At 36.7% G+C, this 25,091-nt stretch overlaps 1 protein-coding gene across 5 annotated transcripts in view; it reads left to right on the top strand.

The window, feature by feature from the left end:
• Positions 1 to 25,091, top strand: part of BIRC6 (baculoviral IAP repeat containing 6) — a 176,597-nt gene that overhangs the window by 80,854 nt on the left and 70,652 nt on the right. For 4 of the 5 annotated variants that reach the window (XM_077175715.1, XM_054630492.2, XM_054630494.2 and 1 more), the window contains exons 45-58: positions 289 to 416; positions 2,199 to 2,761; positions 5,684 to 5,859; positions 6,404 to 6,500; positions 6,676 to 6,870; positions 8,719 to 8,919; positions 9,540 to 9,819; positions 12,351 to 12,607; positions 13,784 to 13,892; positions 14,404 to 14,625; positions 17,533 to 18,313; positions 19,191 to 19,334; positions 21,043 to 21,172; positions 24,535 to 24,666. In XM_077175715.1, coding sequence (XP_077031830.1) covers positions 289 to 416; positions 2,199 to 2,761; positions 5,684 to 5,859; positions 6,404 to 6,500; positions 6,676 to 6,870; positions 8,719 to 8,919; positions 9,540 to 9,819; positions 12,351 to 12,607; positions 13,784 to 13,892; positions 14,404 to 14,625; positions 17,533 to 18,313; positions 19,191 to 19,334; positions 21,043 to 21,172; positions 24,535 to 24,666 — 3,415 coding nt within the window. The remainder of the gene's footprint in view (positions 1 to 288; positions 417 to 2,198; positions 2,762 to 5,683; positions 5,860 to 6,403; positions 6,501 to 6,675; positions 6,871 to 8,718; positions 8,920 to 9,539; positions 9,820 to 12,350; positions 12,608 to 13,783; positions 13,893 to 14,403; positions 14,626 to 17,532; positions 18,314 to 19,190; positions 19,335 to 21,042; positions 21,173 to 24,534; positions 24,667 to 25,091) is intronic. The other variant, XM_054630493.2, reaches the window with a different exon arrangement.

The raw sequence follows: 25,091 nt of genomic DNA, 5'->3' as shown, positions 1-25,091 counted from the left end.
ATTCAGATTAGCACACAAGTGGATTCTGTATGGAGTACAGTTTGCATTACTGAAAAGAGAGTCTCAAGCTGAAACAAAGACAAAGAACTGAATTTCTTGCTTTTGACTCGTGATTAATAATAGAAAAATACATAATATAAATGGATACAGATTAGTTTGTAAAGATGCTGTAAAAAATTTCAAAAAGCAAGTTAAGCTATGAAATACTTGCCTGTTCTTAGAAGATGTAAATGTTCTTGAAGACATTTTACTTGTATATAATTCTTCCTAAAATGTCTTTTTTTCTAGGTTGGGCCAACAGCAACACAAGCTATGCAAGAATTTCTTACTCGATTACAGGTGCACCTCTCTTCAACTTGTCCTCAGATGTTCAGTGAATTTTTATTGAAGTTAATACATATACTTTCAACAGAAAGGTAAATCTTACATGTTTGTTTTTCTTTCATGCCCTCCTTTTCTTTAAAATCTGTGTGATGGTGAATCACACCTCAGATGTGTATCTGCCATGTCAGTGAAAATCATCATTGCTGCTGCAGCACAAGCAGCAGGACCTGGGCTGCTCCTGGCACATGGAAATGTGCATCTGGAATCCACACACATCTGTCTGTGTGAGGGAGTGTCAATAGAGGCACTAAAATGTTGGAATGATTTTATTTAAAGCTTGGTGAAGTAATTCCTTTTGTTGATGAGCTTACCGATTTAAAAAACTATTCTGAGAGGTTTGAATTAATGAAAGATTCGAGAAACTCATAGTTTCTGGAATAGAAAAATAGTAAAAATAGTACAGATGTCTTTTCTCACATGGTAGGATGAATTGTGAGATTGCATCATTCTATTTATGCAATATGCATTTTTACTGCTTTATCTTTGGTGGGTTCTTTTTCTCTCCACATGACAGTGGAAAACACCCTCTGTCCCACTCTCCTGGGGCCTATTGATGCTCACTAGTGTAGAGAAGTGCCTCTGGCCAGGGGAGAGAGAAGAGCTTGTGGCTCATCTTGCACAGTTCTGCTTCCTCAAGGCAAAGCTGATGGGCACAAGAGTTTGTCTCAGTGGAACACTGGAAATAAGGCAATTGCTTCGTCTGAAGTACACTAGAAAGCATTTCTTTCTGGTATTAATGTTCTGCTCATCTCCAGACAAAGGCTTCCCATAATTAGGGATGAGTTTCCTCCGTTCGGCATTCCCAGTAGGTGGCACTGGTGTTATCTATTCTCTAATCTTACAGAAAATGGTTTCTGCCTTCTCCAAGAGATTTTACCTTTGTAACTTAAATTATAGGAGTGGTGTTTACCAAGTTATATAGATGATCAGTGATTTCTATGAGACATGTCATAATACAATAAAATCATTAATTCACAGTGAATCTTGGAGTGTGTGTCTGCATGCCAGCATTTGTTTAAAATAAGGTATTGAGACCACTGAAAGGGTAGTTTTTGAAACATGTTAAGGTTTTTGGTGAAATGCCATGAAATGGAAGCAAAGCACCAGGAAGGGATTTACATGGTTATTTCAAAGAACACAGATAATTATGGAACTGTACTGTGTCTGATCATAAGATTAGTTGTAAAGAAAAGCAGTATTTTCCTGTTAGAATGACTTAAATTCCAAATATTTTTTCAGAGCTGTTTCTATAAACTGTTTTGTTCTGTATTTAATTTTAAAAGTTCAGTTAAGATTAATCAATGGGAAGAAGAAAATCCATCATGATTTCTTGTTAGCAACTAAATAATCCTCATGATATTAAAGTATTATCTGACTGCTTTCCATGAGGTTTTCTTGCAAATGTTGGAAACTTTTCACCAAGATCTGAACAGGACTGTTCAGCCTGTATGTAGACTGTTCCAAGTATTTACCTACAAAATTACCTGAATTACAAATCAAAAGATGAATCCTAGCCTTCTTCCAAGCTAACCTCTTAATCCTTACTAGTTATCGGGAAGGTGGTGGCATGAGTAGGTTCTGCAGGCTGTTTAATGACCAGTATATTAAAAAATTCCAGAAACTTGATGCAGGTGGAAGATTAGATTTTGCTTCAACATGCATTTCTGGAAATAACTGGATTTTTATTTATTGGAAGTCTGGTGTGCTTTTGAATCCTTAAAAAATCAAGGAAAAAGACCGCACTCAAACACCTAAACCTGTATAATTTGTAATATCTCTCTTTCTTCCTCTTTTTTTTCTTTTGTTTCTTTCAGGGGTGCTTTCCAGACAGGCCAGGGACCATTGGATGCTCAAGTGAAACTCTTGGAATTCACCCTGGAACAGAATTTTGAAGTTGTATCGGTCAGCACTATTTCTGCAGTGATTGAGTCCATAACCTTTCTTGTGCATCATTACATTACGTGTTCGGACAAGGTGATGTCTCGCAGTGGCTCAGACAGCTCTGTGGGTGCTCGAGCCTGTTTTGGAGGGCTTTTTGCCAACATTATCCGTCCAGGTGATGCCAAAGCAGTTTGTGGAGAAATGACAAGGGATCAGCTCATGTTTGATTTATTAAAACTGATCAACATTTTAGTTCAACTGCCGCTTTCCAGTAACCGAGAATACAGTGCCCGTGTTCCAGTAGCAAGCAGCACTACAGACAGTGTATCTGATGAGGAGAAGGTCTCAGGAGGCAAAGATGGCAATGGAAGCAACCCTAATACTCAAGGATCAACTGCATACGTGGCAGACTTGGTGTTGGCCAACCAGCAAATTATGAGCCAGATTTTGTCTGCCCTTGGCCAGTGTAACAGCAGTGCTATGGCCATGATTATTGGTAGGTATTTTCTGAGTAACGTGCAAGGTCTCTTGGGTGGTGAAATGTTTAAAACTTCTGCAATCTCATAAGCTGGGTGTAGATGTGAAAGAATGCATTACAGACATGACAGGAAAAAAGAGAGAAAAAGCTAAAGGGGAACAGATGCATGAACAAAGCCCCTAACAGGAGGTGGGAGACACTAATTGAAACCAAACAGGAATGTGTTTGACATTTGAATTTGCTGAATCTCAGAATGCTTAATGTTAAAGGACCTCTGGAGATTGTCTAGTCCAGCCTTCCTGCACAAACTCAGAGCCACCTCAATTGAGAGCAGGTTGCTCAGTACCTTGGTTCAGTTGGGTTTTTAATTGAACTCCACAGCTGCTGTGGGCAACCTGTTATAATGTTCAATCATTCTTAAAGTAGAAAAGCCTTTTTCCTATGTTTAAGTGGAGTTTCCTGCATTTCACCCTGTGGCCATCAAATGCCTCTATGCATTAGGATGAATTAGGATGAGTCTTCTTACAAGACACCTTACCTCAGTTGCTTGCTGGACTGGATGATTTTCCTTTTTTAAATCACTTTTGGAAAATAATGATTACAATCATGTCCTTTTCATAGAATACCTAAACTATTCCACTGTTTTATCAGAAATTGCATTAACATCATGTTCTAGGAGTTGCAGTCATATATTTGTGGGTGGGATCTTCCTCTATGAACTGAGGGAGATGATGATACTTAGAAATCAAAGCTGCTGTTTGTCAGACATTTATCTGAGGTGCATTTTCTCAGAGTCTACCTGTCTTTGTGACTTACTTGTGTGCTGTGATGGTAGCATAAGAATTTATTTGCACAAGTTAAACCACTGGCTGAAAGACCATGGATTTCTGCATGTGCTGAGCATTTTGCAGGAGGATAGACAAAGACCTGCACTCCATTTCAGGTGTAATAGTTGTAAGATTTTGTTCTCTTTATACTCATTTTCTTACTTTGAAGCAAGTTGCTCTGGCCTTTTCTGTGCTGCCTCTTTTAAGAAGATAGAAAACTTAACCAGTCCTATTATCAGGACACAGTTACTTGTTCAGTGAGCCCTCATGAATATTAGACCAGTGGTTTATTACAGCATGAAAGCAATTGAGGAAGAGATAGTTATCTCTAGTAGTCAAATTAAACAGGAAGCAGAATTTGACAAGCCTGCATTGTGCTGTTGGAACCTTCCTGAAATTAATTCCAGAGCATCTCCTCCATCACTTTGGGTAGTTGGAGTCATATTGCAAATGCACTTGTGAACACTGAAAGTAGTTTGTTCTGGGTGTGTGTTTCTTTGGAGTGAAATTCAGATCTTCTTCTCAACTTTGATGTCTTTCTAAACCACTGACTTTTCTCTGGCAGTTGTTTTAAGGACAGGCTGCATTTTTTAAGGACAGGTTGGAAAGAAAGTTTTTTCAAAATGTTTTTCATTGAAATTAGGCTTCTGGGCCACCTGATCCCTTCAATGAATTGTTCTTCCAAAGGGTTTTTAATTCAGGTTATTGAAAATAATCTGTCCATGTATTTTGGGAATATGTAACACAGCTATTTGTGGGTTTAGTTCCTTCAAGAAAAACTATATTAAGTTCTCTCCCGACAATTTCTGTGAAAAAAAAAACCATTTTGCGAGACTGCAGCCAGGGTTACAGAGGATCTGAAAATCAGTTATGAGCATATAGTAATAAATATGTAATAACTAATGCAGTATGGAAAGGTGCTACCAGGATAGGTAAACAAGAAGATGTCTGCAAATGTTACTGATAAGTAGTGGCTCTGGTGTCAAAATTTATGCCAATAGTGTTAATTTACTACATCTGGCAAGCCAGCTGGTCAGGATCCAGGATGGCCCTGAGTAATTCACTTTAAAATTTAAACATTTTTCATTCTGTTTTTCCTTTTATGACCATTGTGTCTATTTCATTAGGGTTTTATGTTTTGTAAATGGCAAACTGTGCAAATCGTACCAGTAACAGTATTCACCTCCTATCCTATTTTGTCCTTAGCTGAAGGTCCTCCCTCACAGCAAATCCAGCTCACTTGACTTCAGCTCTATTATTCATTCCATTTAACTTTTCTTGGCTGGACAGAGGCTGGGTCTTAGGACTGCTTTATCTGTTGCTCTGCATGCATTGCTTATCGATATTTGCTTCCTTGACAGTTTAAAAATGGCCAAACACCTGGCATTCTCTTGCCAAAAGGTTTAAGACATGCTCCAAAGATCACTTGAGCACATTGATTTTTATTATTATTTGTTCATATAGCTTCAGTTTCTCTGAATGGGACAGGATTATTCTGTGGTTGTCTTACATTTAAGACCACTTTTAACAGCTCTTCCAGATCACAGTTATATCATTGTAAGACAGTTGTATTTATGGAAGTACTCTCTTCCATGGGAAGACTATTGTTTTGCTTACTGTCTGTAATCTCAGCAATGTGTAGTCAATATTGCTGATAATTGATATTCAGAAAATTGTCCTGAATAAATCCTGAGCTTTAATAGTGAGAAACAGAATGCCAGGAGAGGTATTTCTGATAGAAATATATGTGTTAAATATTTGGGGAGGTTTTGGGCAGCACAAGGGCACTTTATTATTATCAGGAAAAAGATCTTAAATGTCAGTTGCTTCTTGCTAGGAGTGATTCCAATCCTTGTAGTTACCCTGTTTCCTTCACTAATTACACTCATTTTTATGGTCTGATTTGATTTAAATTTCCTGACTTCCTGGGTCAAGTCTTCCTATTTATACATACCTGGGAGCACTAATTGCAAGTCATATGATCCTGAAAACCGGTCCATTTTTACTTAGTAAAATCCATGTGAACATTTGAATATTCTTGAGTTCTCTTATGTGCTATTAATGGTTTGTTAGGTCTCAGTTTGTGATCTTTGAACTGTCTGCTTTTGTTTAGGTGCAAGTGGCTTACATCTGACTAAACATGAGAACTTTCATGGTGGCTTAGATGCAATATCAGTTGGAGATGGGTTATTCACTATCCTGACAACACTTAGTAAGAAAGCAACAACAGTTCAAGTGATGCTTCAGCCTATTCTTACCTACATGGCCTGTGGGTACATGGGAAGGCAGGTAAGTTCCCTGAGGCTTGCTGTGCTTCAAGGTAGTTGACTCTGTAATCAGTAATAAGGTCAGAAAACTAAAGTATTGCCATGTAAAAGAAATGTTAACAGTTTTACAGCCTCACTTCATTTGGGTGCTGAAGTTAGGAAGCCTCTCTCTGTTGGCTATGGTAGAGGAAAAGAATTTTCTCTAAGAACATTTTGACATTCCTGTAAATGTTTCTGACAAAAGGCTTAAAGATGGAACAGATATTTTATTATGTGCAAGTGAGAAGCACATTTATTGTGGCTATTTTAATGCTCACTACTCATATTTCTGAGAAGATACTCACCCCCTGAGTTTGAGCTTTTCCATACCCCAAAGACTTTTCCTGTGTAAGGAATTAAACCATGTGGAATATGGCATTGTATATGGTGGCAGAGAGATTAGCTGTGGTGGCATTTCTTCTCTAGTAGTTTTGCCGACTAAAAGAGGAGGCTGAGAGCTGTTACTTGAATTTCTACTGTGCTAATTTTGTATGAAACCATGTATTTCTTAATTGATGTTCTTCTAGGGTTCTCTTGCCACATGTCAGCTATCTGAGCCACTGCTCTGGTTCATTTTACGAGTGTTGGATACAAGTGAAGCACTGAAGGCTTTCCATGATATGGGTAAGAATGTCTTTTCTTTAGCCATATCAAATAAAGAGTTTGATTTAGATCTTTTTGGCACTTAAAGAGTACATATATGTGTTGACATGTATTATTAAACAGGCCTTTGCTTGTGTGGAATCTGTTGTGCACTCCTGAGCAGTATTTTTTTTCTCTGTGCCCACATTATACACAGGTGGTGTTCAACTTATCTGTAACAACATGGTGACAAGCACAAGAGCTATTGTTAACACAGCAAGAAGCATGGTTTCAACTATAATGAAATTCCTGGATTCTGGTCCCACCAAAGCGACAGACAGCAGTTTGAAAGCCAGAGTGCTCGCTTCTGAGCCTGATAATGCAGAAGGAATTCACAATTTTGCACCTTTGGGTGAGTAATGCTTCTTTTTCTTAGATTAATATCTACTAGTCATTTCAATGTGTATCAAGTTCTTAACAAGAAGTAATACAATAGTGTCAAATGTTCCAGTACTACTAAATCCTCTTTTGAGAGGGGTTGCTGGTGTTTCAAGGTAATGTTGAGGCATGAGGTTAGTCCCCTCCACCAGAGGTAATAAGACCTCATGTGGACAGGGGAGAGAAGGAGAGGGAGTGAACTGTGTCTAATTAATACATCAAGGTGAGCCCCTTTCTCCTCCCCTGGGTCAGGGGATGCCTGGTTCCAGCCCACCATCTGCCTTAGACATAATGAGACTCAGTAACTTCTCTCAAGGCACATCAATTTTGGTGGAGTTTGTACAGAATCATGGCATGGTGGGATGATAGTGAATGAGCCTGAGCTCTGTGAAGCTGGAGCTGATATTGCTGATGATGCTCTCATATCTACTTCTGACTGCTCTCATGTGATCTGCACAAGCATTTGTTAGAATTTCAGTGCTGTTTTGATATCAATACAATGGCTGCCAGTTAACTAAAATGTGTGTGTTTTAAGAGGTAGTGGTACTGCAATATCTTACAAAGGCTTTCCTTTTCAGTACTAGTGTCTTTGTTTTCTGTTGCTGCCCACTAGCCTGGTACAGCCCTTGAATGCATTCATACAGTTTGTCTCACTGACCAAATGGGACTAATCTTAAAATTTCTGGAGAGATTGTTGAATGAGAAAGCAGTCCATTCAGTCCTGGGATTCAGATTTAAGAGTGTCAAAAAGAATGGCATTGTGAAAGGCAATAAAAAGAGGTTTATTTGGTAGAGTAGGAACCACTGGAAATCTTCTATTTTGCTCTTCAGAAATTTCTGAATGGTAAATTTAGGAATCCTGCACATGTTCATTCTTTTTTACTTTAAACAATAAAAATCCTAAGCATGTGTGGTGGTAGGTTCTTGCCTACCTTATCTCCCAGCTTACTGGAAGTGCTGCAGTTCTTGATATTCTGCCATGAGGGCATCTCTCTTAATATTTAACTTTCAGTCAGGAGTGTGCTTTTAAAATTAACCTTCTGGTTACCCTCACTTAGTACATTCTAATTCCGATCATTTGATAGTCTATGTAGTACATTCTGATTCTCATCATGTGGTTATTCTCTGAGATGGGCTCAATTCATTTTGGGATGAAAGTTTATCAATGTCCAGCTGCTGCTAGACATTTAGTTGTGGGGTCAGGCTGTAGCTACTTTACAGTAAAACACCCCAAGTACCTGGAGTTTGGAACAGTTCAAATCTGGTCTTGTATGCCGTATAACCTGCTAAAGAAGACAGCCTACATCTTCCTTCATCATTCTTAACTTATGCTAGGAGTAGAAAAAGAAGCAGCAACTGTGGTCGGTTTTTTTTAGGAAAGGGTTTTCATATGAAACCTGTTAAAAGAAAAAGGGTTGCAGAAGTTGGTTTTAAAGTAATTTATGTTATTTTAGTAATTAATATGTGTTAACTGTGAATTAACTGAGTTCAAGTTCTAAGCATTGCTGTTTAACCTGCACCTTTCTGTTTGGTTTGATTTTGTCACGTACTCTTGAGAGTAAGTTTAGAATTTTGGCAGCAGTTTTCCCCTAGCAAATTTCAAGGATATACATATGCATGTGGATATGTCAGCTGCCTATTTAAAACAGCTCAGAGTAAAAGAAAAGTAACTGGGCAGTGAGCATTAAATATGGGATATTACTGATAAAGCAGAAGAGATTAAGCAGGAACAAAAAAGGTATTTTCCACGGTTCAGGTTGTAAATTAATCTAGGTTTTATTAATAAACATTAATAATCAGTGTTAATGGTGCTGTTTTGAAGGTTCAATCACCTCAAGCAGCCCCACTGCCCAGCCTGCTGAAGTGCTGCTGCAGGCTACTCCTCCCCACAGACGGGCTCGCTCCGCTGCATGGTCATACATATTTTTACCTGAGGAAGCTTGGTGTGACCTCACCATTCACCTGCCTGCAGCTGTGCTGCTCAAGGAGATCCACATCCAGCCTCACCTGGCCTCTCTGGCAAGTAAGTAGATTCACTGATGTTGATGCCAGTTGAAAAATTTGATGGTTGGGATACAATACAAAGAGTGTAATCAGAGGAACTAAAGCTGTGAAGTTGTTTGAGTAATGCCTGTAAAATAAGTTTGAAAAGCTTGCAAATTCTGCTTTCCTTGAGAACAGAAGTCCCTGCCTCTGCTTGTTTTCTAGTGTAGTAGATGTCATGTGCCATTCTTGTTAAATATGTCAAAAAAACTTTGTCATGCTCACCAAAACCCAGTGAGAAAGTGATATTGGTCAAGGCTCTTCGGGCAAAATGCTTGTGTATGGTAGTTGGGAAAAAGCATGAGATTTTCAGCTCTTGCTTTTGTAACCCTGATAGGGAAACAGTGTTTACAGTGACAGGACTATTTCTCTGAAGTCTTTGAAATAAACTGAATGTACCATATATCAAAATGCTTGTGCTTTTTGACATGTACCGTCTCCCAGGTCAAGTTCTCCAGCTGCAGTTCTGTAGTAGTGTCTGCCTGAGACCATTGCAGTCATTCTGTTTTCTGAATTTTAAGTGTTAACCGTGTAGCCATGATGAAGACAAACTGGTACAGATTTTAAAATAGTGTTAAACCTTCTTATCTTACTCTGTAGCTTGCCCTTCATCAGTGTCTGTTGAAATAAGCGCGGATGGTGTCAATATGTTACCTTTGTCTACTCCTGTTATCACGAGTGGTCTCACCTATATAAAAATCCAGCTGGTAAAAGCTGAAGTTGCCTCAGCTGTCTGCCTCCGTCTCCATCGTCCTCGGGATGCCAGCACCTTGGGGCTCTCTCAGATCAAACTGCTGGGCCTCACAGCCTTTGGAAACACCTCCTCTGCCACTGTCAACAACCCCTTCCTTCCCTCCGAGGACCAGGTCTCCAAAACAAGGTAAGGCTCCAGTGACAGGAGACAGTTTGTGCCAGTTCATGGTTTAATGTTCGAGTTTTTTATGGTGCTTGCTTCTCTGAGTCAGATCTTTCAGTAGCAAACTCTTCCTCCTTTTTTTTCCAGTATGAAGGGATGTTGATGCAGGGCGACCCCAGCATAGGGAATAATGTGCTCTGACTCTATGATTTCAAAAGGCTGAACAAATGCTTTATTAAGCTATGTTTTATTACTGTAATACTATACTAAAGAAAGACTGTACTAAAATGGTACTTAAGAAAAACCTGACCATGTCTGAGACAGTCAGGACACAGCTGTGACCCAATTGGCCAATCAGTCCAAACAACCATCACCAGAATCCAACTAACCAATCACCTTTGGTAAGCAATCTCCATAATACATTCCCCATGTGCCAAACAACAGGCACAGCAAGTAGAGATAAGAGTGGTTTTCTCTTCTTCTCTGAGTTTCTCACGGCCTTCCCTAGGAAAAATCCTGGGAGAGAGAACCATGTCTCTCTCTGTTCAGAGAATGTGAATACTGCATCAGGAAATAAAAGCAGTGCTTCTGCCTTCTTTAGTAGCATGCTTAGTCTGCAAATGTAAAAGGGAATGTTTTGTCCCTGCAATGGCGAGAGAATATAAAGCACAGGAAAGCATTTTGAGTTGCATTTTGTGTTTTTAATGGGTAGGCAGTTGTCAAAAAAAATGGAGTGCCAAAATACTTCTTATCCTTACAGAAGTCAACGGAGTTACATAAGTTTTGGAGCAGGAGTAGAAGTAGAACAATGCAATGTTTTGTGGAAGTCATATCTAATATTGCTGTTTGCAAACATTTCAGAAATAGGAGCTGAAGGTTCTTACAATTCTGGCATATCAGCAAGATTTCTTTTCTAAAGTGTTGATTTGGTTAGGTGGCATTTTGAGTTTCTTACTCATTTTAAAAATAGAACTAAATGAACACTTCAAGAATTTTTTTTAAGTGTCAGCATTTTCCAACTTTGAATTTAATTTACAGGATGGATTTTTGACATTTCCTGGTTTTCAAATTTAGCTTACTAAGTTGTAAAAAACTCATTAATTTTAAATATTCAGTCTTTAAATCTTAATGTTTATATATTTGAAGAGCACGTGGGAAAGTTTTGAAAACCTTTCTTTTGCAGGGGAAAATTTTGAGAGCATAAGTAAATTTAGAGAACATGAATACTTTAGGTGTACATTTATAAAAGCTGTATAACTGAAATTGGTCTTTGCTCTTAAATAGCAGTGAAGAAAATTACTATAGCCAAATTATACTATATTTTTACTTAAGAAAAGGTTGTTATAAAGTCACACAAGAATAACCAGTATCTAAAGAAAGGTCAATGTATGTTCCTCATTTCTTGAAATATTTTATTGTAGCTTTCAGCTTAATGTTGTATCTCAGTAAAACAGTGATAGTAATGTGAAACATATATTCAATAAAATTGGCATAAATTTTATTTTAGACATAGCAGAGAACTTGCTCTTTTTTTATTAATGAATCCAATTGATTTAGGAGTAAGTGATTTCTAAAATGAAATTGTAAGCCTAATTTAGGATCTGTAATTAAGTTTGCATTTTTTAAAACTGTGGTAAAAGTTAGTTGTCAAAACAACCTGCTAGTTTAGAACTTGTCAGTGAAAGATGCCATTTTTTTCACATACAGCTTAGCTTGCCATCTTGTTCACGATTCTAGTTTAAATAGTATTGTGGTGTAAAGTCTAATAGATGTGTTGCCAAATTGATTTGATTACAATAGGTTTATTTCTCAGGATTTATTATTAAAAGAACTTCTGAACAGTTTTGTCAAAGAATGAGAGACATGAGGGAAATGTAGTAGCTAACACATTTTTAATTTCTCTGCTTTTTCTATATGTATTTTAGAATACAGAAATAGATACATAGATATATATATCTATTTCTATATACAGAAATATAGAAATCAGGTTCCCTAAGGTTCACTGTAGTTTATTGTAAATATCCATGATCCTAAACATTTGTAATGTCAGGGAAGTTGTGCAGGTGTATAATTTTAATGCCAACTACTGTTGCACTTTAACTCATTTGATGTAACTAAAAACAATACACAAGCAAACAAAACCCAACAAAGAAGAAGAAAAAAAAATGAATAAAACCCAAACCTGCCCCACACCCATCCCCATATATATAAACACCTTCCCTTTCATCCTTCCCTCAACAGGGAAGGATTTCTTCCTGTTGGAAGAAATATGTATGTGAATCAAGAAATCTTGAAAAACCTTAGTAATAAAACTTGCAGGCTTTTAACTCTTTCTGCCCACAGACCCTGCCTTTCTTATATTCTTAATCCAATGATTGCCACAGCATTATTAATGTGTATTTCATTATGGTCTTAAATTCAGTCATTTGCTTTGCTCAGATGATGTTTGATCATGTCACAGAAGTTTTCTGCAGTACTTGTCCTGTAATCTAATACAGGTAAAAAGTAATGCAATAAAATAATACATTAGCTTATTTTTCTGTTTTCCTTTTCAGTATTGGATGGTTAAGATTATTACACCACTGCCTGACTCACATAAGTGATTTGGAAGGAATGATGGCCAGTGCTGCAGCACCCACTGCTAATCTGTTGCAGACATGTGCTGCTTTACTAATGTCCCCTTACTGTGGGATGCATTCTCCCAACATTGAGGCTGTGCTTGTGAAAATTGGGCTTCAGTCCACCAGAATTGGCCTAAAATTGATTGACATTCTTCTAAGAAACTGCTCGGCATCAGGGAGTGATCCTGCAGGTGAGTGCAGTGTATTTCTTTTCAGTTGCTGCTTAAAAGCATTGCTTGTATAAAAGTACAAATACAGTGTATTTACACGTTGCTTTCTGGTTCTGAGCCTGGGTTGCTAGAACTTGACATTGTGCTTTGATGGGCTTCTAAGTATCACAGTCTTTGTATGTGGGTAGTCCTGCCAGGATAAAGCAGTGCTCCCAGAGTTGTTTGGCTTTTCATAATTAGAAGGGTGTTTTGAAGAGAGTGTAGGATGTACAGTGTATCCTAAATGCCTCTTACTTTAGACACTGTGTCCAGATGTTTTGAAATAAAGAGTACTGCCACAAATGCTGCTAAGGAAAACAAATGCAGCAGAATTTGGGCAGCAGTAGTCTGTAAAACAGTATGAATTCTGAATACCTGAATATGCTGAATATCTTCAACATTAAAAATATTTATGTTTAGAGGTACATAATGAAGATTTAATTACATTCTATGTCCCACAGTAAAGTATTGCAGAAGCTGTTCTGTTAATGAATTGGGGATTTTGTATTTATGGTTTCATACCACTTTGCTGTTTTGTAGTTTCTAAATGAAAGAAAACAAATTCAATTTTTCCTGTTTTGAGGTTGCTACCACAAAACACTCTTTAAAATGGCTTCCATTACTTCTTTTGCTATGAGTTAGTGCTTCAGCATAGACTGCTCTGTTTTGCTGGAATGTTGTTAGATAGCAAAGTACTTTGTGGCAGAGCAGAGGATGAACATAGTGAGGAGAAGCTGAATAGGAAATAATCTGTGGAAATCTTCAACTGTAATCCCATTGATGGGAATTGGAGTTAAATAAGCTTTCATTTTGAAAAAAGCGTTTGCTCTGTAAAGCAAGAGGTTTGACAGCTCTATTGGAATTAGTCATGTCTTTTTGGAATATGTTGAAGAATACCCTACTATGCAGACCTCTGAGTTCTGTATCTGATACATGTTGTAATGGCTTTTCATTTCATAGTCAAGATGAACATTGGACATACAAACTGTGCAGTTTTGAGACAGTGGTGTGTATAGGAATTTCATCCTTATGTTAATGGGGAAACTTAATTCAATGTTAATATTGCAATTCTGTAATAATGTCATTAGTACACTTAAAAAATATGTATGTAAGTACTTCTATTATTTCCCCTCCCCTTTTTTTTTTGAATGCGGCAAGATCTGAATAGCCCTTTACTGTTTGGAAGATTAAATGGTCTCTCTTCTGACTCCACAATAGACATTCTTTATCAGCTTGGAACAACTCAAGACCCTGGAACAAAAGATAGGTAATGCTATTTGGGTTGTCATATGGAAGCATATTCAAAAAATAACCTGCTAAACAGTGGCTTGATCTTAGTTCACAAAACCAAACATTTTTGGAATCTCATTGTTAGGAGGTAGCATGGAAGTGCAGAAATCTGAATAAACTCTCCCAGTTTTCTGTTCTAGCTCTTTTCATCCTTTTCAGGGAATGCTCTCTTTGTCCCTCTATTTCTGCTCTTATAAATGTGATAAAACTTTGAGAGAAAAGTCAGTTGAAAAACAAATAGTCAGAACTTAAATACCTGGTATGTTTTCTTTTTCTGTAGAAGGTTCACATTTGGCTGTCCAAGATAAATTTTTTTTATTAATTTTTGCCCTGATTTGAGTCTTGAGAAAAAAGAGCTTGAGCTCACTCTCAAACTTTACATCAAAGAAAGAGATAAATGTGTAAATTGGATTACAAAAAACCCAGCAAGCTGATTTGACTCTGTTTCTTTGCTCATTTATAATATGCAACATCATCTTGTCTTCCAGAATTCAAGCATTGCTGAAATGGGTCAGTGATTCTGCAAGAGTTGCAGCTATGAAAAAAAGTGGCCGGGTCAGCTACATCTGTCCCAATAGCTCAACCAGAGAGTATGGGCTTCTGATGCCATCCCCTTCCCACCTGCATTGTGTGGCAGCAATTCTGTGGCATAGTTACGAATTGCTTGTAGAATACGATTTGCCAGCGTTGCTGGACAGGGAGCTCTTTGAGTAAGTAAAGCAAAGTTTAGCACCACGTTATTTCTCTAATTAAATTGTTTCGTTCACGGATGTAATACAACTTGAAGGGCACTTATTGTGAAATAGTAGTGGAAAGTGAAGCTAATTGATAGAATGGATACCTAAACAAACAGATCGTTTTGTAATTCTAAACTCAAAGCTGCACTTAACATATTCCAGGTATAATTGTGTTTAAAGACCCAAAAATCTGAAATGAGACAGGAAATCTATGTGTATACTTGCATATATGTGAAAGGTAAGCTGGTTCGTGGTCTTGTTCATGAGGTTTTTTAATGGACTGTTCTTGCTGAAATTGTTTGCAGTAATTTTCACAGTAGATATAGGTGATCTTCATTAGGATGCTGTTACAGAAGCATTATTTAGTTGTCTTAGTATCCAGTATCTATAACTGAGAGGTGGGAAGGTGGGGATGTTTTCTTGGAGTTTTCATTTCTGTTCTGGTTAGCCAGACTTGAAAGAAATGAATGCACAAAATCTGGAGTGAATCCTAAACTATGAACTTGTTTCATTTTGATGCATTCTAAAGAGAAGTTCACCCTAAACACCAAATGTATACTCTTAGGTGACTCCCAAAATGAAAATATAGGATTTAGTATTTGCAATTTATGTTGTTTAAATGGAAGAGATAGTTAAACAAAAGAATAAGCCACATAACACTTTTTCACATTTTACAGAAAAATGGCTTTTAAATTTTGGTATCTAGCATTAGTCAGGCATCTTTGATTTGTACTGTTGAATGCAGTTGCAGTTAATGAAGGGATCTTTGCACATGGTTTTGTTGTTGGTCTTAGGAAACCTTCATATTTTTCCACAACCAGTCTCCTTTAAGCATAGTCAAACATTGAAGTACTATCAAGTGTGTAAGTTATGGTTACAGGTACAAGCATGTGGAACTCTTACATGACTTCAAGCAAGACAATTTCCAAAGACTCTTCAATGATACAGTGATGTAGATAACTTTTAATTCAAAATGAGCTTGTTCATCATGGGAATCTGTTTAGGGATTTTAAATTGCAGGTCAATTAGTCCTTTTAGCAATACACTTTAACAGAAACACATTTCAACATTTGAAAAGGAAAAGCTCTAATAAAAATAGACTTTCCAAAATGGACAGCCCAATTAGATTTATATAAAATCTATATATAAAAGTTGGTTTCACAGCTGAGTTCCTGTCCTTTGGAGGAAAGTGTGTTGTTTTCATTACAGGGAGAAATGATAGTTTGTACCTAGTTTGAGTATGCAAGTTATAATATGACCCTGTTCCCCTACCTCCTGCCAGATATAAAACTCTCACTCATATAGGCCACCATCTGGAGCAAATTATAAAATATATTCTTTAATAAATATAAAAGCTTTTTTGTCAGAGTTATATGGGCAAATATTTTTTCTGATAAAAGTAACTTTTCATGTGTATTCTTCATTTTTTTGGTATTGTAACTTTTGAAATATTGTAATGGATTCTAGCTATAGCTCCAAGTTTCTCCTTCATGTGATAAATCACTTTGTTCTTGGAAATATTTTCCCATCATCCCCTTTTTCCATTCCAGTATTTTTGCTTTGGCCAATGGATGCTAATCCCATAGTTATTTTTAAATATGTATTTAGAGAAAAACCTTATTTTTCATAGAGCATGAACTCATGCTGAAGATTTTAGCATTTGGATTGTGTTAATATGTATTTGGAAAAGAGTTAAGTGTAGCTTTATTACATGTGGACTTTTGGAAATTGTGACTGTCTTCCCAGAGTTATAGATCATTTAGCCACTGAGATGAGTTTTCTGTTGGGGAGGGATTTTATCAATCTTTGACTGTGATAAATCCAACTCTTGGTTAGACCCAGGGAGTTCCTTGAGTTCCTAGGGTGCCCTTAGACGAAACACAGAATAACATTTCCATCCAGAAGAAGGGAAAACAATCCTTGCCTTCAAATCGGAATGCAAGATACAATAATACATCCAAATTTAATTTAAAAACCTAGCATTGAATGGCATGAAGTGCATGTTCACTTCTGTCTGTAAATGGTAAGATAATGTAACATCTGTGGTGTCGAGGTACTGTGAATGCAGTTTGGAAAACTGTTTTTGTTTTAAAGTACTTCACGTACTCTGGACAAGTCTGTGTGAAGAAATTATCGTTTTACTTTACAAGTACCTGTTCTGAAATTTAAGCTGGATAACAGGAGCTAAATTAGCTTCTGCACTTAAATGGCTTGGATTAGCATTCAAGCAGATAGTACTTGGATGTGATGCCAAAGGTAGGTGGGACTTTAGAATAGCTGAGGAATAATTCTGTTGTTGTGTCCTAAATTTAGGTCAAGTAAGGATAACAAGGGTGTGTTGTCCAACCAACAAGGTTGTTGCTGCTTTCATTTTTTTTGCAGCATCTTCAAGAAAATCCCTAATAAGGGAAATTTTCAAAAATTTTGAAACATGTTAAACTACTTTCAGTTCTTACAAGGAATTGACACCTTCATGTAAATTACCTTTGTCCACACACATAGGGTCATTGTGTGACCCTAACAGCTGCAGCTTGGAGAATTGACAGCACGAAGAGGTTGCAGTTGGTTAAAAGTGGATGAGATGTGTGACAACTGTTGAAAGACTGAAATCTGGTTTTTGTGTGCAGCTGGATTATATCTATTTAAAATACAGTATGATGAAAGAAATTTAAGCATACAGTTGAGAAATGCTTTTTGTGGGTAATCAGCATCTTGCTGATATTGTGATCTAAAAGAAGCTTCCAAGTTCAGCATGGAGTGTTTCACAGCAGCTTCTGCAATAGTAAACCATAAAAGTGCAAAAATGTTGTATGAACCAATGATAAAAAAGGGAAAATAACTGGCAGACTATGTATTGATACAATTTTCTGTCTTCTACAGGTCACTGTTTAACTGGTCCATGTCTCTTCCTTGCAACATGGTTTTGAAGAAAGCTGTTGATAGTTTGCTTTGTTCCATGTGCCACATCCACCCAAATTATTTTTCCTTACTGATGGGATGGATGGGTATCACTCCTCCTCCGATGCAGTGTCAGCACAGACTGTCTATGACTGATGACAGCAAAAAGCAGGACCTTAGTTCATCTTTGACAGATGACTCTAAAAATGCACAAGCCCCTCTTGCACTAACAGAGTCTCACCTGGCTACTCTTGCTGCCTCATCTCAGTCTCCTGAAGCTATCAAGCAGTTACTGGACTCAGGTTTGCCTTCACTGCTTGTAAGAAGTCTTGCTAGTTTTTGCTTTAACCATACTTCTAGCTCTGACTGCACTGCACAATCAATGGATATCAGCCAGGACAGGCTCAGGAGGCACCATGTTCCACAGCACTTTAATAAAATGCCCATCACGGCAGACCTGGTTGCTCCTGTTCTCAGGTTTCTGACAGAAGTTGGCAACAGCCACATGATGAAGGATTGGTTGGGTGGCTCTGAAGTCAATCCATTGTGGACAGCACTTTTATTCCTGTTGTGCCATTCTGGTGCTACCTCTGGAGGACACAATATGACAGCGCAGCAGACCAGTGCAAGGTCCAGCTCTCTTTCTTCAACTGTGACCACAGGATTGACCACTCAGCAGCGGACAGCAATTGAAAATGCAACAGTTGCTTTCTTCCTCCAGTGCATCTCTTGCCATCCTAATAACCAGAGACTTATGGCACAGGTGAGAGAGAAGAATAATGCTTTAATGTTTTGAAAACTTTCTGTGTTTTTTACCTTTCTTTATAATAACTTGGGGTTTTGTAAACTGTCATTGACTGGAAAAATTTATATTAAAATTGTTAGCTTGTTGATCTGAGTCTGAAACATATAAAAATGTTTTGGCGTGGATGTCCAGTCCTTTGTATAGATTTGTATTCCTCTTGGTTTAGAGAAATAAACTTTAGACTGAACTCCAAAAGACTGTTTAATTGGGTAGGGCTAAACTTTTGTGAAATGGAATTTGAACAGAAAGCTTCACACATATTTTAGTAACCTAAGGAGATTTCCTCGGAAGTTTGCTTGTGCAACCTGTGTCCAAGGAAATACAGGGTATTGCAGAAAATGGCTTTGCATTTGGCATTTTAGAGCAGATTCAGCTATCTTTGTCACATTCATTAACCTTGCAGACCTAGCTGAATGCAAGTATAATGAAAAAATGCTTTTTCAGCATTAAAAATAATGATGCTCTAGGAAGAAGTAGACTTCAGTAAAAAATTGAGTCAGTTCTCTGTTAATGGCTGGGAGTAATAGTGCATTATGCCATGGGAAATGTTCGCTTTAGGGATTCAAAAGCTGGTGTTCTAACTACTTTATTGTCATTTTTTTTTTCTTTTTGAGAAATCTATATGTTTACAATTACTTTGCTGGAGTCAGCATTTTAAACTTATATATTAAGGGCCTTATTTGCTGCTGATGTTTTCTTCAGTGGTGCTCATTTCTGAGCTGGTGTGGTAACTGGAAGTGGATCTCAGGCACTGCCTACTTTGGCTGTGTAGAGCTATATTTTAAAAACCTAAATGTAGAAATATTTTAAACCTGATATCATTTTGCCTTCTCAGGTTCTCTGTGAATTGTTCCAGTCCTCTCCTCAGCGTGGGAACCTCCCAACCTCTGGAAATATTTCAGGATTTATTAGGAGGCTTTTTTTGCAACTGATGCTAGAGGATGAGAAAGTGACTTTGTTTCTTCAGTCACCTTGTCCAGTAAGAATTTTTGATACCATATAGTAAACGTGGGATAAATTTAGCCTGTGAATCCTAAGCCTGAGTATATTCAACTTTGTTTGACATGTTAGCAGCTTTTTTCTGCTGTACACATTATGGAATTTTGGAAAGGAAAGTGCTGTTGAATTTTAACTCATCATTTTAGAAGGAAATTCAAGGCACTGTGCTACAATAACACAAAATATTTGTTGGAAATGTACTGCTTCTGAAGGATCTGACAACTGAAATTGATCTTATAGAAGGCTTTTTAATAGTACCCTTACACACTAGCAATAAATATAGATACAATATCTGTTCAGTAGTCCTTAGCAGTATCATTAAGGATCAGTCATAGTCAAAATTGGCAGACATGCTTCAGCAGTTAGCCAAAATGCCATGAATAGAGTGACAAATATGTGAATTCATTTATAAAGCAGATGTATGCTTTATGGTTCCACATGCTTCACTGGAACAGAATTACAATTGATGTCTGAAGTGCTCTCCATTGAAGGCTGTGACTAAGAAAACAGGGCAAAACCACAAGTTTCTTTAAAAGATCTGATACTCCCAGATAAAGATAATCCAGAAAAAAGTATTTGCTGCTTTGGTTTCTGCATCTCAGAAGTAAAGCACTGCAGGAGGTAACATGAGAGGGAAACTGGATCAGATAGTATAAAATGGAAAAGGAGGCACAAATACAGTTCTAGCACAAACATTTAAATGTTTTAAATTGGCTGAATAATTGTTAACAAGTCAATTCATAATGTGAAGGTAACATCAGTTACCAGTTTTGTTATTTTACATACAACAGATTTTTACAGAAGCTGTTACTAGATATGTAAAAGCAGAAAACATGTCTTGAAGTTGTCATAGTTCAGTTTCTTTTATTAAAAACACTGGGGAATTGTGTTCTTAGTGAGATGATTCCTCCTATAAGATGCAAAGAGAAGCCTTAAAAATAAAGTGGATGTACAGGATATACTCCTAGAATTTCCAACAACATAAACTTTCAAAGATCGATTCCCTATTTTTATCTTACAAGTTCTTACCAAAACTGTTTTTCAGAAGCTCAGTTCTGGTTGTCAGGAAATAATTTTTTTTAAATTGCATTGCACAACAATTAATTGGTCTTGTAAGTTGATATGCATAAACAGGTCTTCAGGGCTGTCTAAAATACATTATGGTAAAATATTTGCAATGTTTTAACATTTTAATAGTGACTTAGTTACCTGTCATAATAACAAAAAGTAGATATTAAGTCTTGAATAAACTTCCTCCTCAAGTGAGAGCAACAGAAAAACATCATCTTTCTCTACTCTAAGTACGTTGTTGTTTTTTGATATTTAGTTTCAAAGTTAAGTTTTTGTTTCCTAAATATTGGCAAGTCTCAGGCTTGTGGTTTTTCTGTCATATTACAACTATGTAAAATGATTGGGTTTTTTAAAGCAAAGATGATATCATACTGTTTCTGGTCCTAAAAATAATGTAGGCTTTCAAAACAAATTATTTGGAGTTAAAAAGCTAAACATGTCCTAATTTGATGTATTTTTACTGTTTACCTCTAAAGTTGAAGGATATATTAGTTTTCTTTTTTAGCATACTAAGGATTTAGCTTTATCTAGCTGATGTGGCTTTATAAGAACATAGTGATTTAACTTATTTCTCAGTGTTAAAGTCATAATTAATGTTGACTCTTTTTTCCTTTCAGCTGTACAAAGGTAGAATTAATGCTACTAGTCATGTAATTCAACATCCAATGTATGGAGCTGGACACAAATTTCGTACTCTTCACTTGCCTGTCTCAACAACTCTAGCAGAGGTTCTTGATCGTGTGTCAGGCAAGTTTGCAATAGTTCATGGTTTTGTTTTGCTTCTTTTTTAAATGCAGTTAAAAAAAAACTTACATTGTTTGTTGGACCATACCAATCATACTGCAAATATCAGTATTTACACCACACTGTCTTTTATCCTTTCATTAAATGTCCCAAAATTTTGTCAGTTAAATAGCCTGGAACTTAGTGGTACATCTCAAGGTGGAGATGTGTGTCCTGTGAAAAGGACCTTGATATGGGCTTCATCTAATTTCTGTGGTTATACATTTGTCTGCTCTATAAATATTTGCATTTGCTTACTAAATGAAAAATGAAAAGTATCATTTACTTTTAGATATTAATGTTAAAATTATGCTCAGTGAGAGGATAATGTTATGGCATTAATTTATTTACTTGTTTTTTAAATTTCAGTACTTTCAGTTATACTACTTGAATATACACTGAGATTAACCTCTCACAGACCATAATATGGATTTTGACACCTAAATGGTAGACATCTTAATCTTAAAATGAATCCCATCTTTAATTTTAGTGATTATTTAATACTAATTTAATACTAATACTATATTTAATACTTCAGGAAACAGAACTATATGTTAAAGATTATGGGTAATAATTTTTTAAAATTTAGTTAGCAAGTAGAATTCATACTGAAGGTATCATCTCCATGCCAGAGCTCTCTAGGTAAAACCAGACAAAATGCAAGTTGATTCTCTTCTAGTAATGAATAGAGTAAAAATTCTTTGGACATGTTAAATGAAAAATCAGTTTTATACATGTCTAGTTTTAAAAAAAATAAACAAATCCAGGACTACTTCTTTACTCTTAAAATGTGGTTCTCAATAATGCCAAAGAAAAGTCAAAGATTGTTAGAGCAATTATGTTTTTGCCAAAAGGGAGATGTGCACTGAAGGGTGTGCTCTTAGTTGCCTCTTCGTCTGACTAGATATGTGTGCTCCTAGATGTAGGTTTACTTGATTGTGTACTTCTTTGGAACTCAGGGTAGATCAACTTTTCATTTATGAGACAGGTCTTCATGGAGTTAAAAGCAACTATTGCTTTTTTCTATCTATGGAAATGTTTTATACTTACAAATTTGTTGGGGCGATAAATGTTACCTAACAAGCTGATAAGAGTACTAAAATATTATTTGGCAGAATCCTAGAAAGGACAAGATGTGTTTTAGGATTTTAATAGAAAAATATCCATTCCTAGCTAAATGCTTGAATCTTATTTATCAAGGAATAGTTCACTATTTCTGATAGAGTTCTATATTTGTTTACTGTCCAGAGTCATGTGTGAAATGTGACTAAGGTTTTTCTGACCACAAACTGCACAAGGATCTCATTACTGTAATGGGTGGGATGGTCACTTTGTACGAGGTAGGGATCAGTTGCTGAGCAGTGACATAAACTGTCCTGAGTAGCTGCTTTAGTGGTGCATTGTTGTCAGCTTGATAGCCAGTGCTAATAAGGTCTGGAGAGGAGAATGTGATGATGTGGTAGACTGTTATGCCTGAAATTGAAAATAGTGCTGACTTTGTAGGGCACCATAACTTTAGGGTTTGCTGCTGCATTGTTATGCCTTGGCTTTGTGGTTCTTGTATGGCATTCTAGGAAGTCCATGGTCAGGACAGAGTAAAGAAGGCTTGACTATAAGAGGAGCAAGCTGTGTGTTTAGGATGTGAGAGAGAGAAGGGGTGGATTGGGGTAGAAAATAAAGAAAAGGCTGTCACCACTATAGCAATAGAAGTCACGAAGATCCTGTGTCAGAATCTGTCCATTGGGTTAACTTTTTTCTTTACTAGTGTTAGTGTCTCAAATTAACCATTTCATACTTTCTGCATGAATAAGTCACAAGACCCATATTCATTTTGTACTTTTTTCCCAGCTTTAAAAAAAAGAGGGGGAGAAAGGGGTCATGAAATCACTGATAGATCTGCTAGTTGCATCCCTTCACCACAGGAAGAAAATGTGCAGTACACAGCAGATAGGATTGCCTGGAAGAGTACCAGGTGTTTTGTAGTTCATGCACCTTAGACTTGAGTTACTGTTGGGAGTCAGAAAAACTGAACAACAAATCTGGATTTCACCTGAGTAGTTAAAATACCATTGCTTAACCTTCTCTAATAATTTTATTAATGACCTTCAAATTCCTCAGCAGTAAGTGGACATTGAGTCCATGGGACAAAACTAGAGCAACTCAGAAATTTAATAATAATAATGAAAGTTTTTTAAAAGCCAAAACCATTCACAGTCTCACAGATACATTTGTATGTGTGTATATATATATATACACACACTTTTGTATATATACACACAGATCTATGCATAGATTGTATGTGTGTGAATGTTGAGTCCTAAGTGGCAGTAGTTTCACACTCTGTATCTCTTTTTAGTCTCCAGTGCTGTCTAATACAGACATAACTAATGTTTTCAGGCACAAATCATAATATACTTCCAGGCAGCCAAATCACATCCCTTTCAGCACCTCACCCACTGGTGACACACAGTAAAGGTAGCTGCATGTTACTTCTAGGTCTTGAGTCTCATTGCACGTTAAAGCTGCTGTGGCTATGTGGAAACAACTCAGAGAATTACTTGGCCATTTTGGTGCCAGGGTTGTACCACACAGGGTATGAAATTGTCCATTTTCACCAATTATCAGTGATTTAATAAGTTAGATTAGATTTAATAATGTACTGATAGTTGTGATCTGTGCTAGTGATTGAACCAAAATGGTCGAACTGCAGTAATCCAATGTTCTCTTAAACAGCTCTAGATTTGGTTGTGTAATGTACTTCAGGCATCTTCCAGTTTTCTCTTCCAAAGGAAGAGAATTTACCAGTTCTGAAATTGGATCAGTATGTAACAAGAAATATCCAGACCTGAATACAAGATCATGTTTAAATAAGTCTGCAGCCGTCCTTAAAAGAAACAGTTTTGGTATTTCTTTTTTTGTTGGATTTTTTTGCTTTTGTTTTTTTTGTCAAGATTTTTTGTGGGTTTTTTGGCTCATTTGGTTTGGGTTTGGCTAGAGATTTTTTGCTTAATCTCATTTTTGGTTGATTGCAGTGGTTTAGTGTTTTTTAATGTGAAAACACTTGACTCATCAAGTAATGGCTTTAAACTTACAGATTGAAATTGTCAGAGAACAGAGTTTTGGGGGAAGAAGGGGACAGAATTACTATAGTACCTTAATTTATAGGTATTGACAAGACTATTGCTGCCTGTGTTGGAACTCTGAAATGCTACAGTAGTTGAGAATAGCCTTGTTAACAGCTTAGAAACTAATAAAATCAACGCAGTATCTTGAAATGCTTTTCTTTTCTCTCTTTCTTTGTCCTTATCCCCTCCATTCCTATATAGATACACCTAGTATTACAGCTAAGCTAATTAATGAACAAAAGGAAGATAAAGAAAAGAAGAATTATGAGGAGAAAGAAAAAGTTAAAGCAGAAAATGGATTTCAGGACAATTACAGCGTTGTTGTTGCTTCTGGTATGTCTTTTTCTTCTATCTTTTATAAAATGGATCTTTCTGGTGTTAAAAGTGTGTTAGGGGAAGAAAATATCTACCAATAATTAACTTTATTACTAGTGATGGTTAGAAAGATGGTGGCACCTGGTACTACAATTGTAATGTAACTGACTGTTAGGCAAGAAAGATTGATTCCTGGTGAAACAGCTGCCTCTAGTAGATTATACTGTGACAAATTTGTCAATTCTATGTACACCTAAATATCTGTGTCAGTGATATCTTCGTGGATGCTGTTGCTAGGGTATTTTACAGGATTTTTTTAAAGACACCCCTGGAGCTTGGAGGGTATTATTGCTTCTGCTTTTTGCAGTAGCTGGTACAACAGAGTTTAGTCACCGCTCTTCTGAAAATATGCTTTGGAAATAAAAGGTATCCACATATTTTGC

This window comes from Agelaius phoeniceus, chromosome 3, assembly GCF_051311805.1.
Source record: "Agelaius phoeniceus isolate bAgePho1 chromosome 3, bAgePho1.hap1, whole genome shotgun sequence".
NCBI lineage: Eukaryota > Metazoa > Chordata > Aves > Passeriformes > Icteridae > Agelaius > Agelaius phoeniceus.
The sequence above is the reverse complement of the archived record's forward strand: the minus strand, read 5'-3'. Positions and strand labels throughout refer to the sequence as shown.